Consider the following 16,108-nt stretch of genomic DNA (forward strand, 5'->3'; position numbering starts at 1 on the left):
TACCATTTGCAATAGACATCTTCCTATCCTACAACAGCCATACTTTGTTCTAGTTCTACTACACTGAATACTAGGCATACATAATGGGCTTTTACTCCAAACCCGAAACCTACGACCCACACGAGTACCGGCCGAACCCGCCACCACAGGCGTACCTTCAACCCGAGAACGAAAAAGGAGCGCCGCAACCGAATTTTCAGCAGCCTGTGACGCAACAGCCACAGCCAGTTGGTTCACCAGCTTATAGATCTTCAGTCTCGGCTACTGGGCCGCGCAAAATGCCCAACAAGCAGGAGGGGCGGAAGAGGCTTTTATGTTGCGAGAGTTGCTGTCAATGCTGCATAGGTATACTTGTGTGCTGCTCCGCTGGCAGCTAACGAGATAGCCGACAATGCAAGGTCAGTGCACTTGAATAGTAACCGGCAACAGGACACGAGAGACTTATCACGGGTAGGCATTTGTATCTGCATCACAAGTTCATTTCGAAACGGTCTCAAAAAGACCACGACCGTAACAACTCCATGCCCTATACCCATTAGTGGAATTATTCGTGTTACACTTGACCATCTCCATCTACTTTCGCGTGGCACTCCTAATATTGAGATAGTATTTCTTAGCAGTGATAGCGTCGCCTCTCCTCATTGGTGGACTGCATAATCGACCCAATGACACCTCTAATAGCATGTCCCTATACTCTATACTGACCCACTGATCGACGCATTTGTCCGAGACAACGAAACAATGAAAAAAGATGACATGCCTCCGGAACTAACATTGCAGGCCTTACATGCGATCAAGCACTTCCGAAATGCTGTTCACATCGCGGTCCACGTGGATTTTGGCTTCGGCCAGCGTGCGTGCGCTCGCAGCAACAACTTTCCAGTCCACAGGAAACCCTATCCTTGCAGACGGCTCCTATTATTCTGCTGATCCAGCGCCATTAGTCATAAACGACACACTTTACATACTAGCAGGACGAGATCAAGCCGCCGCCAACGTGAACAATTTTGTGATGAACGAATGGGAGATTTTTAGTACTACTTCAGCAACTCCAGCAGGCGGCTCATGGACTCTCTATCCGGCGATCGCAACTCCTCAGAGCATTTTCAAGTGGGCTATTGCTGGCACGGCATATGCAGCACAGATTGTGAAAGGCGTCAATGGGAAGTTCTATCTCTACGCTCCAGTTACGGAAGCGAACTCCAACAATGCGGACAAGTTTGCAATTGGTGTAAGTGTTTGTGATTAACCAGCAAGGGAGAGATGTATGACCTTTGCTGATCCTACCCAGGTTGCAGTGTCAAGCAGCCCATTAGGACCTTTTACCGATGCACACCCTGTAGGACCTATCCTATCGCAATCAATTCCTTCGCCTGGAAACGACATTCAGAACATTGATCCTACCGTACTTGTGGACGACGATGGCAAAGTGTACATCTACTACGGTACATTCGGTGCACTCCGAGGGTACCAATTGTCGAGCGATATGGCTACTACAGTTGGCTCTGTCACTACCGTGAACAATTTGACAGGGTTCTTTGAAGCGCCCTGGATCATGAAGCGCTCCGGAACATACTACATGCTCTACGCTGCAAATAACGCCGGCGCAAATTCACCCTGCACTCCAACATCGTACCACGCGTGCATAGCATACGGAACGGCCTCTTCCCCTCTCGGACCCTGGACATTCCGCGGCGTCATCTTAGACATCGTCTCTTCGACCACTTCTCACCCTGGTGCAGTGGAGTACAGGGGCAAGTGGTACCTCGTGTACCACACAGCCGATGCAACCAACAGCGGCCACTTCCGCCGAAGTGTAGCGTGGGATGAGCTCAATTTCGACACACAATCGCCCCCGCGTATCAACAAGGTTGTGCAAACTCGCCGCGCCGTAACCGCTCCTGTTCCAACACGGAACCTTGCCGCGAAAGCAAAGGCGAGCTCCGTCAACGCAACACCCATCCAGTACTGGGTTGAGGCTTTGCACGATGGCAAGATTCCTTCGAATCCGCTGCCGCCAGACTACTGGTGCTCATACGATGGCGATGCGTCGCCAAAGACGAACACTCTTATCTACACGTGGAGCTGGGCGGTCGCACTGAACGGTGTGCGCATGGCTTTCTTCGCTGACCAGCCGGCAGGATCGAACATTGGAGTACCTCCACCTGCGAGCTGGAAGGTTGAGTACTTGAATCCTGCGGGGCAATGGACTGTAGTGGCGAACTCGAGTGCGTACCCGGTGACGGTTACGGATAACCCTTCAGAGGTCAAGTTTACACAGATCACTACGGCATCGATTCGCGCAGTATTAACTGCGTCTGTAAGTGGCAATCAGTATGGAGGTATTGGCGTGAAGGAATGGGAGGCCCTTGCGCCGACCGCTTCGTAGAGGGTCAAAGTACAAACACGTGTCTCGCTCACAAGACCCTTCCCACTTCCGTAGTCATACTCGCACGTGGATATCTGCATATATCAATAGGGCGCGTCCTAGAGAAAGCACGTCCATTGACTCTTTGATTATCGATGTGTACATGCAAGGCTCGGTCATGCATTATTCAGAGCGATAAGAGATGGACATGAATCGCAGTGGTCGAAGATATAGCTTGGGATCTTGACCACCACCCATACAGTATCAAGCAGCTAGTAAGAGATTTAGATAATCGGGAACCGCAAATGTGAATCAAATATTGGTCCGAACCAGATCGACCCTGGCAACTCCGTGAATGACTAGGTCCTAGCCTGGGCGGCCGGAATGCATCCGTAACCGAGGTCGAAGTTCGGAGGAGTCCCGAGCAATTACCCCAGGAACAGTCCCCACAGCTAGAACTGTGGGAAGCTGGGGATGCCACGTGAACATGCAGGAGGCAGTGACCGCGCGCAGAGACACGGATGTTTTCCAAGCATCTAGATCCCTACGCCACCTTGTTCGAACGAAATACATAAGAGAACGCGAAGTCTTCAGTTCGCACATCACCCCTGTCTTCATCTTTCGATCTTTGTACCATCTGAGTCGAATTACTCACAGCCATGGGTCTGCTCTCGCGAAAGAAGGCTGGTGCTGAGCAGGCTGTCGGGCCTGAGCTTCTTGCTGTGCATCTCTTCTCCATTGATTGCCCTACTTGAGTGCTTACCTCAAACAGGTATTGCCGCAAAACCCAGAGCCATGGTATCGGACCAAACATCTGGTCCTTTTGTATGCGACGTTGTTGATTCCCGTATTGTCTTCTGCCTCGGTCGGGTTCGATGGTAGGTCGAACACGCGCTCTATCCCCAGCGCGCATCGTACTCACTCTGGCTAGGCGCGATGATGAATGGTTTACAAACCGTCAAGCAATGGCGAGCATACTTCGGCAGTCCGAACGCATCCATATTAGGACTTTTGAATGCAATATATCCTGTGGGAAAGGTCATTGGTCTCCTACCCTGCACCTTTCTGGCAGATCGCTTTGGCAGGAAGGTCCCCTTAACGATCGGGTTGGTCATATGCATCATCGGAGCGGCACTCCAAGGTTCTAGTCAAAATGTCGGCATGTTCATCGCTGCGAGGTGCATACTGGGATTCGGCACATCGTTTTTGGTGCAGCCGTCGCCTATTCTAATCACGGAATTGGCCTTCCCGACGCACCGTGGAAAAGCTACGGCTACCTACAATACCTTTTTTGTACGTATCCATGCCTGATCTACCATGTCATACACAAGTATCATTCCTAACATTGAACAGTATTTCGGCGCTATTCTCGCAGCGTGGTTTACCTACGGCACGTTCCCTATCAAAAGTGAGTGAACCATTGGGTACGAACTTGATGTATCTGTCTGGCAGAATAAAGGTTCTTTTCTCGCTTAGCTGAAAGATGCACGAGGTACCCATCCATCCTGACTTAATTCACACTAATGTATATGTGCCTTAGGCACATGGAGCTGGAGGATACCGTCCCTTTTGCAAGGAGCATTGCCCGTCGTACAGCTAGCGTTCGTTTGGTTCGTGCCGGAATCTCCAAGGTATGTTGTATACAAAGGGGTCCCTTGTGACACGCCGCTGACATACCGTCTTAGATGGCTCGTCGCTCATGGTAAGCAAGGCGAGGCTCGAAGGATCCTCGCAAAGTATCACGCCGCCGGTGACGAGGACTCTCCTCTTGTTGCATACGAACTGCAAGAAATCGAAGAAAACATTCGTATCGAGACGGAGATCCAAGGAGAAACTTCGTGGATAGACCTCGTTCGAAGCGCACCCAACCGAAAGCGGACTCTCATTGCTGTCATCGTCGGGTTCTTCGCTCAGTGGAATGGTGCAGGTGAGTTATGTGTCGGCCAAAGGCAGGCGTCTGCTGACAGATTTAATACAGGCGTGGTCTCGTACTATCTTACACTGGTACTTAACTCAATTGGTATCACTGAGACGGCGGATCAAGCTCTCATCAACGGACTGCTACAAATATTCAACTGGATTACTGCCGTCGGGGCTGGTGCTATGATGGTAGATCTCGCTGGTCGAAGACCCCTATTCCTCACGTCCGTTGCAGGCATGGCAGTTTCGTATGCCATTTGGACCGCCCTCACGAGCACCTTCATCAAATCCCACGATGCGGATGCTGGCAGAGCTGTGGTCGCCGTCATCTTCATCTACTACTTCTTCTATAACATCGCATGGTCGCCCTTGCTCCTGGCATACCCGGTAGAGATCTTCCCGTACTCGCTGCGAGGCAAAGGCGTCTCAGTATCTCTCTCATGCACCTTCATCGGCCTTATCATCGGACAGTTCGTCAACCCCATTGCCATGACCGCCATTGGATGGAAATATTACATCGTCTTCTGCTGCATTCTGGTTGTTCTCTTTGGTGTGATTTGCGTACTGTTTCCGGAGACTAAGGGCAGAACCTTGGAGCAGATTGCTGAAGTCTTCGATGGAAAGAACCATAAAGCGGGAATGACTGAAGTGGGCCTCAAAGAAGTTGACGAGAAGATGGAACACGTGCGAGTGGAAGGAAAAATTTAAGAGAAAGGATGAGAGACAGAACAAGCCGTTCCATTGTGGGCGCTCGTTTCTGGAGCACGACGCGCCTAGTTGTATGTTCAGTGTCGGAATGAATACATGATGGGTCGTTCCTTTGAGAGATAATGTGACTATATCATCTCATCAGCACATTCATAGCGGTCAGCAATTTAATGATGATGACAGCGGTTCGCGATTGTTCTGAAGTGGGGAAAATGGAAACAAACGGTCGATGTTTGAAGTATCAGTGAGCCCTCTGATTACTCGGAATGCAGTGTGTAGGCGGGATTGCAGTGTCACAGCAGGCCTGGAAGAACTGTGAAAATTGCACAGCGATGTTTTGTTGCAATGTTTCAGGCTGCCGAATAAGAGGAGTCAGTCGCGCACGTTGTTAGGGCTCCATAAGCCTTCCTCTTACCCTCAAGCTAATCATACACTGCCGTTTCACATTTCAGTATTCCTCACGTGAACGCGTTCAAGTCAACTCCCTATACTTACACTTGATACGACGGTGAATTTTGTGAAGGAACTTCCACCTTATGTAAAACCTGGGTTTGGGGTTAACGACTTCCTTTTGCGCTAAAGACTGGTGCGGGTGGGGATCCTTGCTTTCGCCGAGTCATGTGCGTTTAGCGCACCCGGTTCTCCAGACAAGCACAGGCTCTCCTCGGATTCCCTCCGACACCTCCTTCAACTTCCGAACTCATGTAGCCCAGATAATTTCTCGTTACCCATGCCGAAAGATCACTACCTAGGTGAGCGACCGGCCAAACGAGCTAAGACGCGACTTGCATGTCAGGAGTGCCGCGAGCGCAAAATTCGGTGTGACGGAGCTAGACCTGTTTGTGATTCCTGTAAGCAAATCCGTGGGTACAACGCAGATGTGTCTTTCCTTCAGAGGAAGGATAACTTACTCCCCTGGCTGCGACATGCACGAGGTTGCGTCCACCTTACTTTTTTTGGCTCAGGCTGACTTCGTATCCGCGCCGTAGGCACCAAAAAGAGGCTAGGGCCAGAACACTGTACTTATGCGGACAGTGCAGAGCAAAAGGCGCAATATATCCAGGAACTAGAAGGAAGAGTACGGGAGCTAGAAGCATCTCGCTACCAAAATGAAGAAAGATCATCTCATGATCTTGATGCATTGCCACCTCGCGCAGACGTAAATCCTGCATCCGATGTATCACTGTCTGCTCCAGTTCACGATTGCAATACCATGGCGGACGGAACTCATGTCAGAAACCGCAGAGATTTATCCACTAACCTCCATCCGATCGATCCACAACTGGTTCAATTGGAAGCTCAGACAATGGTGCAAAGGGATCAATCCCTCCTGTTTGACCAAACCGCCAACCGTCCTTCCATCGCCAGGCACCAGTCTGAATCAAATACAGCCCACAACATAACTTACGGAAACGCTATGCAACCTGACAAAGAAGACTTCAATGATGCAAATCTCGCGATGACATCCACAATGGGTGCGACTGAGGAGACACCGTCCGATGGTGGAAGGGTAATATTTCTGGGTAGATCGAGCGCCGCTGCTTTTATGAAAGAAGTCAATCAAACGAACGCTAAGAAGCACACACTCTCGGACATAGGATTCGCATTAAGCCCCACCGTGTCTAGAGCATCTCAGAGTCGTTCGAAGAAAGAGAGGGAACAACTTCAGCTGCTCATGGAAACTATTGTTCTTCCCCCACGGAGAGTTGCAGATGCTTTTCTTAACTATTATTGGGAGCATGCCTACCCTCTTATGCCAATATTTCACAAACCGAGCTTCATGAGCAAATACGAACGTGTATGGCACGGCGAAATGCCTGAATTTCGAACGGGCGAGAGCGAAGAATCTATTCACACGATACGGGCATTCTATGCGACTTTTAATGCGATTCTAGCGCTGGGATGCACGTTCTCACCAGATACTGGTCAGAAAGCTAGAAAGAGTGCGGAAACCTTCTTTCAGCGTTCGCAAGAGCTCATTGTCCCCGAAAGCTTCAACCATGGTTGCATGAGCCTGGTCCAAGGTCTTATACTCGGCGCTCAATACCTCCAGAGCTCCGATTACATCAATCGTTGTTGGGTAACCATTGGTACCGCGATACGAGTAGCTCAAGGAATTGGTGTACAGTTAGACTTGCCCAACGAGAGCCAAGCAGAACGAGAAGAGCGCAGGCGAACTTGGTGGTGCTGTGTGCTTATGGATCGAGTCCACAGCATGACCTTCGGTCGACCACCGATGGTTGTCTGGCCATCGGTAGTACCTTTCCCTTCGATCACGAACGATGAAGATCTGAGCATGGAGCCTGGAAGCTCTTCGCAACCGATAGCACCGCAAGAGAAGGCGATTTCTGCCGCGTTCGTAAAAACCCTCAAGCTTTCAGAGATCTTGATGGAAGTTTTGAAGATCTTCTACGCTCCTCCAAGCGCAGACCGAATGCCCCTTCTGGAACAATTTACAAATGTACAGGTGATAGATCATAGCCTAGGACAATGGCTGGAGGAACTCCCCGACTTTCTTCAGTGGAGCGCAGGCCATGCCAATGAGCAACAGCTGGTATATGTAAGACAAGCCATTACACTACGATGCAGGTTTCTTCATCTGAAAATACTATCTTTCCGGCCAACGACTGTATCACTCGTACGTTCGTGTGCGTTGAAGACGACTGCGAACGGTGAGAGAACAATATTCCAGCACAGCATGTCTCAAGGATGCGTCAACTCATGCATCGGGGCGGCGCAAGAGCTCATCACTATTATCAGTCAGGAGAAAGATAAAGGAACCCTTCCGCCTTGGTGGTATAGCGTCTTTTGTAGGTGTCCGTATCGTAGGTTAGAGAATCAGCTAATTTGTCCTTTAGACCTTTACTCCGCCGGCACAGTAATACTTGCCACAATACTTACACCAACACTACGAACCTCCAGCGACCAGGAACCCAATTCACTTGAGACGTCGTGGCAGAGATGCTTGCAATGTCTTTGGGACATGCGAAAGAGTGATTGCGCATTTGCGAACCGGTGTCTATTAATGCTTCAGTCTGCGAAAGAGCAGTCGTCTCGGGATGCAGCAGGTAGTATCTCCCTCGTCGTGTAGTTGATGCAAAGCTAACTCTGGACAGAGGGCTATAGTGTGCAAGACGCACCTCCCACAACCGCCACCTTGCTTCCTGAGGTCGATATGCGCCAGCCTTCGTTCGCTGACACTTCTCACGCGTACACGGGCATTTTCAATGAAGATGCCTTCGTCGAGCACTGGTGGCCAGTGAATGGTCTAGACTGGCTGAACTCTTTGCCAATTGATGCAACTGCCTTATAATTGGCACATGGTATAACTTAGACTTCTCAACGACAGCCCGTGCTTCGCATGAACAGCTTGCGGGTAATACCTTCTTGTAGTATTGATTCGTAATTTCGGGCGCTCAATATGGATTGGGTCACCCCACCCAAGGTATATAATCCTACATGTCACTCGCCAAGATTTGTTCGTTGGCAAGCCATGGCCAACACTCACCACAAAGCTAAAGAACCTTTTGATGCCTCCTCTTTACTTCATTGCTCTTTGCGATACATGCCCAAATTGTTCAGTAGCGGTGCATCGTTTACCGCGAATAAGTAGCTGAGCTCTGAGGCTACGTGCACTCTTTCCGTCCATGCCGGAACCGCGAAGGTATCACCTTTGGTCCACTCTAATGTCCTGGTCTCGCCGTTTGCTAGCTTTAGCTCACTCCTGCCCGAACCCTCGTAACAATGGTATACAAAGGAACAGCTTTCGCGTATTGGGGGAGACTTCGTTTCGGCATCGACGCGCTCGGCTTGACCGCCCATAGTCAGCGACAATGGGCCTCCGGAAGGCGATCGATAGTTGTAGATCGCGTGCGAGCCCGTTCGAGCGTCCAGATCGTTCTGGACTTCTTCCCATCCGATTTGGATGTCCTTAGCAGACTCTACTTCCCTGCATCATACTTAATTATTGGATTACTCTAAGTTTGGTGCATACTCACTCGCTTGGATATCTCTCGTCCTTGTACATCTCGGCGAAGTTGGTTGGGAAAGCTTGGTATAATGGCAAATCTAGTCCATCCAGCCAGATCATGGGACCGTCCCCTGCTGCAATCAGTGACCGATCATCGATATCGAGATAAGTTTTCGCACACCTTCATGACCATGGTCGTGCCATTGCCAACTGGGTGTCAATATTACATCGCCGCGTCGCATTATAACCTTTTTCCCTTCTACAGCTGTGAAGCCTCTTTCGCCTTCCACAATGAACCTCAAAGCAAATGCCGTATGCCGGTGAGCTGGTGCAGTCTCTCCAGGCAATATCAGCTGCAGGCCAGCATATATTGTGTCTGTGGTGTAGGGCGCACGCATGTTAGGATTAACGAGCATGAGCACTCTGCGCTCCGCTTCATCAGCGGCCACTAGCCGGCCGGCTTCTAGGAGCATTGGTCGGATCTCATCATATTTCCATGATGCAACTGTGGCTTTGGGGTTTGGTGCAGGTGGCACCATTGCGGACATGACTGTCCACAGAGGTGCGACATTTTTAGAAGGGAGTGTGGAAAGGTACGCGGCGGTTTCATTGGATTGCGTTTTGTGAGGAGACATGGTCGGCGCCTACGTCAAAGATGTAAAAAGTCGATAGGAAAAGCTACGGGCTATTGTCTTTGTTGCCGGTCGAGAAGCTGGAGGAATTCTGGAGCTACCTATCGTAATATTTGAGGATTGAACGCAGAACAACAGATCGCGGAACTCATCTCAATCCCCGCATTGTCCATTCGACCATATGCTCCCCCGCAGCGGCTCTCGGAGCACTTCCGCAACGCCCCCCGATTGGCTTCTAGACTCATGTTCTAAAAGCACTGCCGCGTCTAAAACAGGGTTAGGGTCGGGGTTAGCTCGTCGGAGGTCACCCGTCGTCCGCTCGGGCAACTGGCTTGAGGAAGATCGCGATTGTGGGTCTGAACTCATTGAGCCTAGTGATAATGCCATTCAGCAATGAGGTGGTCCTTGGACGGACTGGCACTCACCCATCATCCAGTAAAGCTACTCGCACCATCCAAACCTTGCCGTTGTACTTCCGCGGCGCGGTCCACAATGTACAGCCACATTGCCCACAGAAGTGTTTCTCCTTTGGAAAGCCACTGGCCGTCCCTTTGTAGATAGTGTAGATCTTCAGGAGATTCTTGGGATCTTGCACCTTGATGCTGTCGGTTGTGAATGATGCCATCTACGAGGAAGTCAGGGGACTTTTTGCTTTTCAGTCGTGAAGTTTCGTACAACTTGATATGGTGCTCCGGCATTCTTCACACAATCAGTGCAATAGCATGATAGGACCTTAGCCGGCTCAGCGTGTATTGAGAAGGAGATACTGCCGCAAAGGCAGCTTCCATGAGCGGGGATTGACTTCATGACGTGAGTAGGAAGCGAAAGAGATCGTTTTTACAAGTAAGACCCGCAGGCAGTGAGCCCCGGTCGTGTGAACGGGATGGACGGGCTTATATGGCTTATTACATATATCCACCACGCGGATTGCTGTCCGAACAGCCTCAAATGAATTAATCCATTTGACTTGAGACAGTGCTATTTCATTGATCGGCTTCTAAGGTTGCGCCTGATCCTTCGCAAAGACCATCCTATTCCGGATCCTTCCCAACCCACCGATCTCAATCTCGACAATATCTCCATCTATGAGATATTTTGGCTCTGCCATACCCATCGCCACCCCCGCTGGTGTACCCGTCATGATTATACTACCAGCTTCTAAAGTAGTTCCCTGGCTTGCAAACCGCACTATTTCCTTCACACCAAACAGCAAATCGCTCGTATCGCTATCCTGCCTCAAATCACCGTTCACCCAGGTCCTCAAGCTCTGCTTATCTGCGAAGCCCAGGACTTTGGGGCTGACGATCATTGGTCCAACAGGACACCAACCATCAAATCCTTTTGCGAAACACCACTGCGGTACGCCACCGGCGAATGCAGGATCACGCTGCCACTTGCGTGCACTGACATCGTTACCAGTTGTGTAGCCTAAGATGTAGTCTTCCACCTTGTCGGCTGGAATGTTTGATCCAGTCTTGCCGATCACTATACACATCTCCCCTTCGTAATCCAATTCGTCGGTTGGATGTACTATCGTCGGAACAGTAACATTAGCGTTCCATGAAGTGATCGTGGCTGAGCTCTTGATGAAGATGGATGGATACGGTGGAGGCTTGCGACCTCCTTCCTGAATGTGCTTTTGGTAGTTGAGGCCGATGCATCGTACTATTGGCACATCCGATGGTGATAGTGGACCGGTGATCTCCTTGACCAAAAGTTCCTGTCCAGTGGGCTTGAGAGAAGTAATATCTGGTCCGGCAAGCTCGCGAGCCTTGAGCTGGCCGCTGGCAAGGAGAGTCTGTAGGTCGGAAGGTGATGAGATGACCGGATCTCCATAATGAAGGTTGCCATCTTCCGCCTTGAATTGAATGAGTCGATTCCAAGACATTCTTGTTGTTTTGGCGGCTGAAAGCAGATCAGAAAAGAGCGACATAGCAGTGTTTCTATAAAGTCAGAATGCCATGAATCCTACCTACATGCTCTTTTGTACACTTTCTGATAGTTTTCTCTTCGGACCGCCTTGGACACCCAGGCTGACGAATCGGGTGGCCGCTCAAGAAAGCTGGCATTCCTCCGATTGGCTTAGCGACCTGCTCCGCCCAGCGTGTGGGGCATTCGTGTCCATAACCTTTCCTTTCCACTTTTCATCTCATTGTCTCTCAGGTCTATTGCACACAGGCATAGTTCGCCCTCCACAAAATCTAATTTCTTATTGACCATGTCTGAAGATACCACTACAGCGTTCGATGTCGACGACCTCATTGCACAACTCACCTTAGACGAGAAGATCGCGCTCCTCTCTGGTAAATCAATTCCCAAAATCGACAGCCAAGAAGTGGATTCTGACATTTGTAGGCAAGAACTTTTGGCATACGCGTGATGTCCCTAGATTGAACATTCCTGCGCTCCGTCTCACAGATGGCCCCAATGGACCTCGTGGGACTAAATTTTTCAATGGCGTGCGAGCAGCTTGTCTACCATGTGGGACATCTCTCGGCGCAACATGGGACGAAACTCTTCTTCAGCAGGCAGGCGAATTGATGGGCCGAGAAACGATAGCTAAGGGAGCACATGTTCTTCTCGGTCCAACAGTGAACATTCAACGATCTCCTCTGGGCGGCCGAGGCTTTGAGAGCTTCAGCGAAGATCCAATTCTAAGTGGCCAGATAGGCGCTGCAGTGATTAAAGGTATTCAAGGAACTGGCGTTTCCGCCTGTATAAAGCACTTCGTTTGCAACGATATGGAGCACGAACGTCAAGCCGTGAATTGCGTGGTCTCAGAACGCGCGCTGAGGGAGATTTACCTTGCACCTTTTGCGATTGCGATCCGTGACGCTCGGCCTTGGGCGCTAATGTCCTCTTATAACAAGATCAATGGACTACATGTAAGCGAGAGCAAAAGATTGCTCACAGATGTGGTGAGAGGGGAATGGGGATTTGACGGCTTCATCATGAGCGACTGGTGAGATCCATAGCTTCATCCCCTTTTGATTAAAACTAATTGTTGGCAGGTTCGGTGTATACTCAGCCGCGGAGTCGGTGCAAGCCGGGTTGGACTGCGAAATGCCTGGTCCGCCGAGGTTGCGTGGACCCAACATCACAGTCTCGCTTGGAAGTCGCAAAGTCACAGAGTATGACGTCGATGACCGAGTGCGAAACTTGCTCAAGCTTGTGAAGAGAGTCGAGCGGCTGGGAATACCTCAAGATGCAGAAGAGAAAGAGCTCAATGCGCCTGAAACCCCAGGTTTTGCTCGCAAGCTTGCATCATCCGGAATCGTCTTGATGAAAAACGAACGCCAAGTTTTGCCACTAGATCGCAGTAAATCTATTGCCGTCATGGGTCCAAACGCTAAGTTTGCTGCATACTCCGGGGGTGGCTCTGCAAACTTGAAGCCGTACTACGCAGTCGCACCATTCGAAGGCATATCGTCGGCTGCTAAAGACGTCAAGTACACCCTAGGTGCGCATGCGTACAAACAACTTCCACTGCTATCTAATTTGACGAAAACGAACGACGGACGAAAAGGCTTGACAGCAAGATTTTACAACGAGCCTCCGGAAGTCAAAGAGCGAGCACAGAAGGATGTGATCTTTGTCGACGCCTCTGACATGTTCCTGGCTGATTATGTGCACCCAGATGTCAGCCCTGAACTCTTCTACATCGACCTTGAGGGTACAATTACACCTGAAGTCTCCGGTGAATATCTCTTTGGATGTTCGGTGCGTGGTACTGCCCGTATCTTTGTTGACGGAGAGCTCATTGTGGACAATGCTACAAAGCAGACGCTTGGTGGAACATTCATGGGAGCTGGTACACGTGAAGAAAGGGCTTCAATACACTTGGAGCAGGGTAAGACATACACGGTCCTGTTGCAGTTTGGCTCCGGCCTGACGCAAACCGTGAGGAAGAAGGGTGCGACAGCCATGCGAGGCGGCGGGGTACGAGTTGGCGCTACGCTGAAAACAAATGCGGAAGAAGAGATAGATAAGGCGGTGCAGCTGGCCAAGGAAGTTGACCAAGTCGTTATTTGTGTAGGCCTCAGTGGCGACTGGGAGTCTGAAGGATTTGACCGACCGGACATGGATTTGCCAGGCCATACCAATGCTCTAGTATCCGCTGTTACGAAGGCTAACTCAAATACCGTTGTCGTAAACCAGTCTGGGACACCAGTGTCTATGCCTTGGATACAGGAGGTTCCGGCACTGGTTCAAGCTTGGTTCGGTGGCATCGAGACCGGCAACGCGATTGCAGACATCCTTTTTGGCGATATCAACCCTAGCGGCAAGCTACCGCTAAGCTTTCCGATCCGCAATGAGGACAACCCTGCTTTTCTTAATCAAAGGAGTGAGAGAGGAAGGATGTTGTACGGCGAAGACATCTACGTCGGATACCGCTTCTACGAAAAGACAAAGAGGGATGTCTTATTCGCCTTTGGACACGGCCTATCCTACACAAGCTTCTCGCTAGAGAACTTGCAGGTGGATGCGAAAGACGACACGATCAGTGTTACCCTGGACCTAAATAACACTGGGGAACGAGACGGGGCAGAAGTGGTGCAGGTATATGTCAGCCAGCGAATGTCTACCGTGACCAGACCAGAAAAGGAACTCAAAGGCTTCAGAAAGGTTTTCCTGAGGAAGCGCGAAAAAGTGAAGATCAACATAGATCTGAATAAGAAGCTCGCAACAAGTTATTGGGACGAGGAAAGAGACCAGTGGTTATCAGAAGAAGGAACATACGACATTGTCGTAGGAACAAGTAGCGACAAAGTCGTTGCGGGCAGCTCTTTCCTGATCGGGAAGTCAACGTGGTGGAAAGGGCTTCACTAAACGTAGATGAAACAAGTATATGATCTAGATATAAACCTCGTTCTCATCTTGATGAACTGGCGGCGACCATGCTCATGAGACCCATGGTCATTTGCGTTGCCGTGGTGAACCCAGGTGCAGTACTACGGATCCCACAAGCCGAATGTGGGGGCAAGTCGACATGGGGGCTGTGACGGTTCTCCACGCCAGCTCATTAGCTGGACATCGACGAAGACGAAAGAGAGAACGAAGTTGCACATACTGTAGTGGATAAGGAAGCACATTACGTCTAGTAAGAGATGATGTAAGTGTTCAAGGGCTCCTCCCATTCGTGAGTGTTGCCAGGAGGGATCGATGAAGTTCATACCCGATTGGTAGTAGGCACGTAGGTAATTGGGAAGTGGCTAGCACGGTTCCAAGCCCTCATTTGCCACTCAGCAACACCCTCTTCCACGCATCTGCGTCCACTCATCTTCCACCAGTATCCTCTACGGGTGCTTCTTTACTGCTGTGCCGTGTCTCTCAGCCTCACGCAGCGCGCATCAGGCGCATAGCCTGTCTCCCAGCCCTGAACCGTTTGCCACCCTTCTTCCTCACCGATCCGTCTTGTCACGCAACCTGATCAACACGCGAAAATCTGCCTTGGGTCGGAGTTGCCGTTGCGGTGTTGTCCTCTCAACACTGCAGTGCGTATGGTTTGCAGAAGCACTCGTCCCATCCGGTCCGGCCGGATGCCCAAAAAGCTCGTAATGCGGTCTGCGCGATGAACGCCGAGCAGGTACCAGCCTGCCGACTCATCCGTGTCAGGTAATCGTCTACCAGTGACTGCGTCCCAGGTCCGCGCCTGGCAGCCTCCACGCCAGCGACTGCAACAGGCCAGACGATGAAGTAGTGGACCCTTGGCACCGGTGAGCTCTCGGAGAGTGCTCGCGATAATAATCGGAGCAGCCGATCGCCATAGATTCGATGCAGCTTCCTTAAAGGAACGGATGAAGCCAAGGATTGCTCCAGAGACAGCATACAGTATAGCATCACCGCGCACTGGTAGATGCTTGCAGCAAGTCCCAGGGATTCGACAAAGCCAGTCTGAGAGGCTGCCCAGTCACTGGTGGAGAAAGACTCAATCCTCGAAAACACTGCCTCCGCTGCTTTTTTCCCAGCTGCAGAATTGGTGATCTCTTGCGCCAGTTGAACCCTCAGCCGGTTGATGAACGCAATGCTCTCGAACAGCAGAAACGGACAGAGACAATATGAGAATATCTCCTCGTGCATTTCTTCTGGAACACTGAGCAGCTGATTGAAGGGCCTCATTTGCGTTTGCTGAGTTACAGGACTGGTTGATGCTGCGAAGTTCTGAATCCTACCTTTCAGTCAGAGGTGTGAAACGCGAAGTGCGGACGAATCAATGTCGGTAACTCACAAAGCAAAGTGTAACAGACTAGCCCGAACAGAAGGCGACTCATCCCAGAGCGAAGTCATTCCACCACGTATCGCAATTAGTCCTGACATTGCTTCTATGTGGTGTCGCCATTCCATCGATGCGCAGTACTGTATCTGCTCGGTGTTAGGAATTTTATATACACCTAGAGCAGATACTAATACCTCTACAGAAACGAATACGATGACAGAAGAAATTATCGTATCAATCATCCGGCTCTGTTCCCGCGTCATATGCTTCTTGCTCACTTGCAAATTGCACTG

General features: G+C 50.5%; 5 protein-coding genes across 5 annotated transcripts; 3 read left to right on the forward strand and 2 right to left on the reverse strand.

Moving 5' to 3' along the window:
* Positions 1-808: 808 nt before the first annotated feature.
* On the forward strand, positions 809-2,389 carry N0V89_002183 (uncharacterized protein; the record flags this gene model as incomplete). The annotated part of the gene is made up of 2 exons (XM_056210993.1): positions 809-1,231; positions 1,292-2,389. The coding sequence occupies 2 exons, from the start codon at positions 809-811 to the stop codon at positions 2,387-2,389; spliced, it is 1,521 nt and encodes a 506-aa protein (XP_056074466.1).
* A 638-nt stretch (positions 2,390-3,027) lies between these two features.
* Positions 3,028-4,996, forward strand: N0V89_002184 (uncharacterized protein; the record flags this gene model as incomplete). Its single annotated transcript, XM_056210994.1, has 4 exons — positions 3,028-3,090; positions 3,251-3,474; positions 4,054-4,295; positions 4,347-4,996. 4 exons carry the CDS (start codon positions 3,028-3,030, stop codon positions 4,994-4,996), a joined length of 1,179 nt encoding a protein of 392 aa, XP_056074467.1.
* Positions 4,997-8,542: 3,546 nt separating this feature from the next.
* Positions 8,543-9,514, reverse strand: N0V89_002185 (uncharacterized protein; the record flags this gene model as incomplete). Its single annotated transcript, XM_056210995.1, has 3 exons — positions 8,543-8,945; positions 8,995-9,097; positions 9,148-9,514. 3 exons carry the CDS (start codon positions 9,512-9,514, stop codon positions 8,543-8,545), a joined length of 873 nt encoding a protein of 290 aa, XP_056074468.1.
* Positions 9,515-10,595: 1,081 nt separating this feature from the next.
* Positions 10,596-11,486, reverse strand: N0V89_002186 (uncharacterized protein; the record flags this gene model as incomplete). The annotated part of the gene is made up of 1 exon (XM_056210996.1): positions 10,596-11,486. The coding sequence occupies one exon, from the start codon at positions 11,484-11,486 to the stop codon at positions 10,596-10,598; it is 891 nt and encodes a 296-aa protein (XP_056074469.1).
* An 853-nt stretch (positions 11,487-12,339) lies between these two features.
* BGL1 (beta-glucosidase) lies at positions 12,340-14,428 on the forward strand (the record flags this gene model as incomplete). The annotated part of the gene is made up of 2 exons (XM_056210997.1): positions 12,340-12,560; positions 12,610-14,428. The coding sequence occupies 2 exons, from the start codon at positions 12,340-12,342 to the stop codon at positions 14,426-14,428; spliced, it is 2,040 nt and encodes a 679-aa protein (XP_056074470.1).
* Between the last annotated feature and the right edge of the window lie 1,680 nt (positions 14,429-16,108).

The sequence above is a fragment of the Didymosphaeria variabile genome (assembly GCF_027946475.1).
Source record: "Didymosphaeria variabile strain IMI 356815 chromosome Unknown scaffold_2, whole genome shotgun sequence".
In the NCBI taxonomy this organism is placed as follows: domain Eukaryota; kingdom Fungi; phylum Ascomycota; class Dothideomycetes; order Pleosporales; family Didymosphaeriaceae; genus Didymosphaeria; species Didymosphaeria variabile.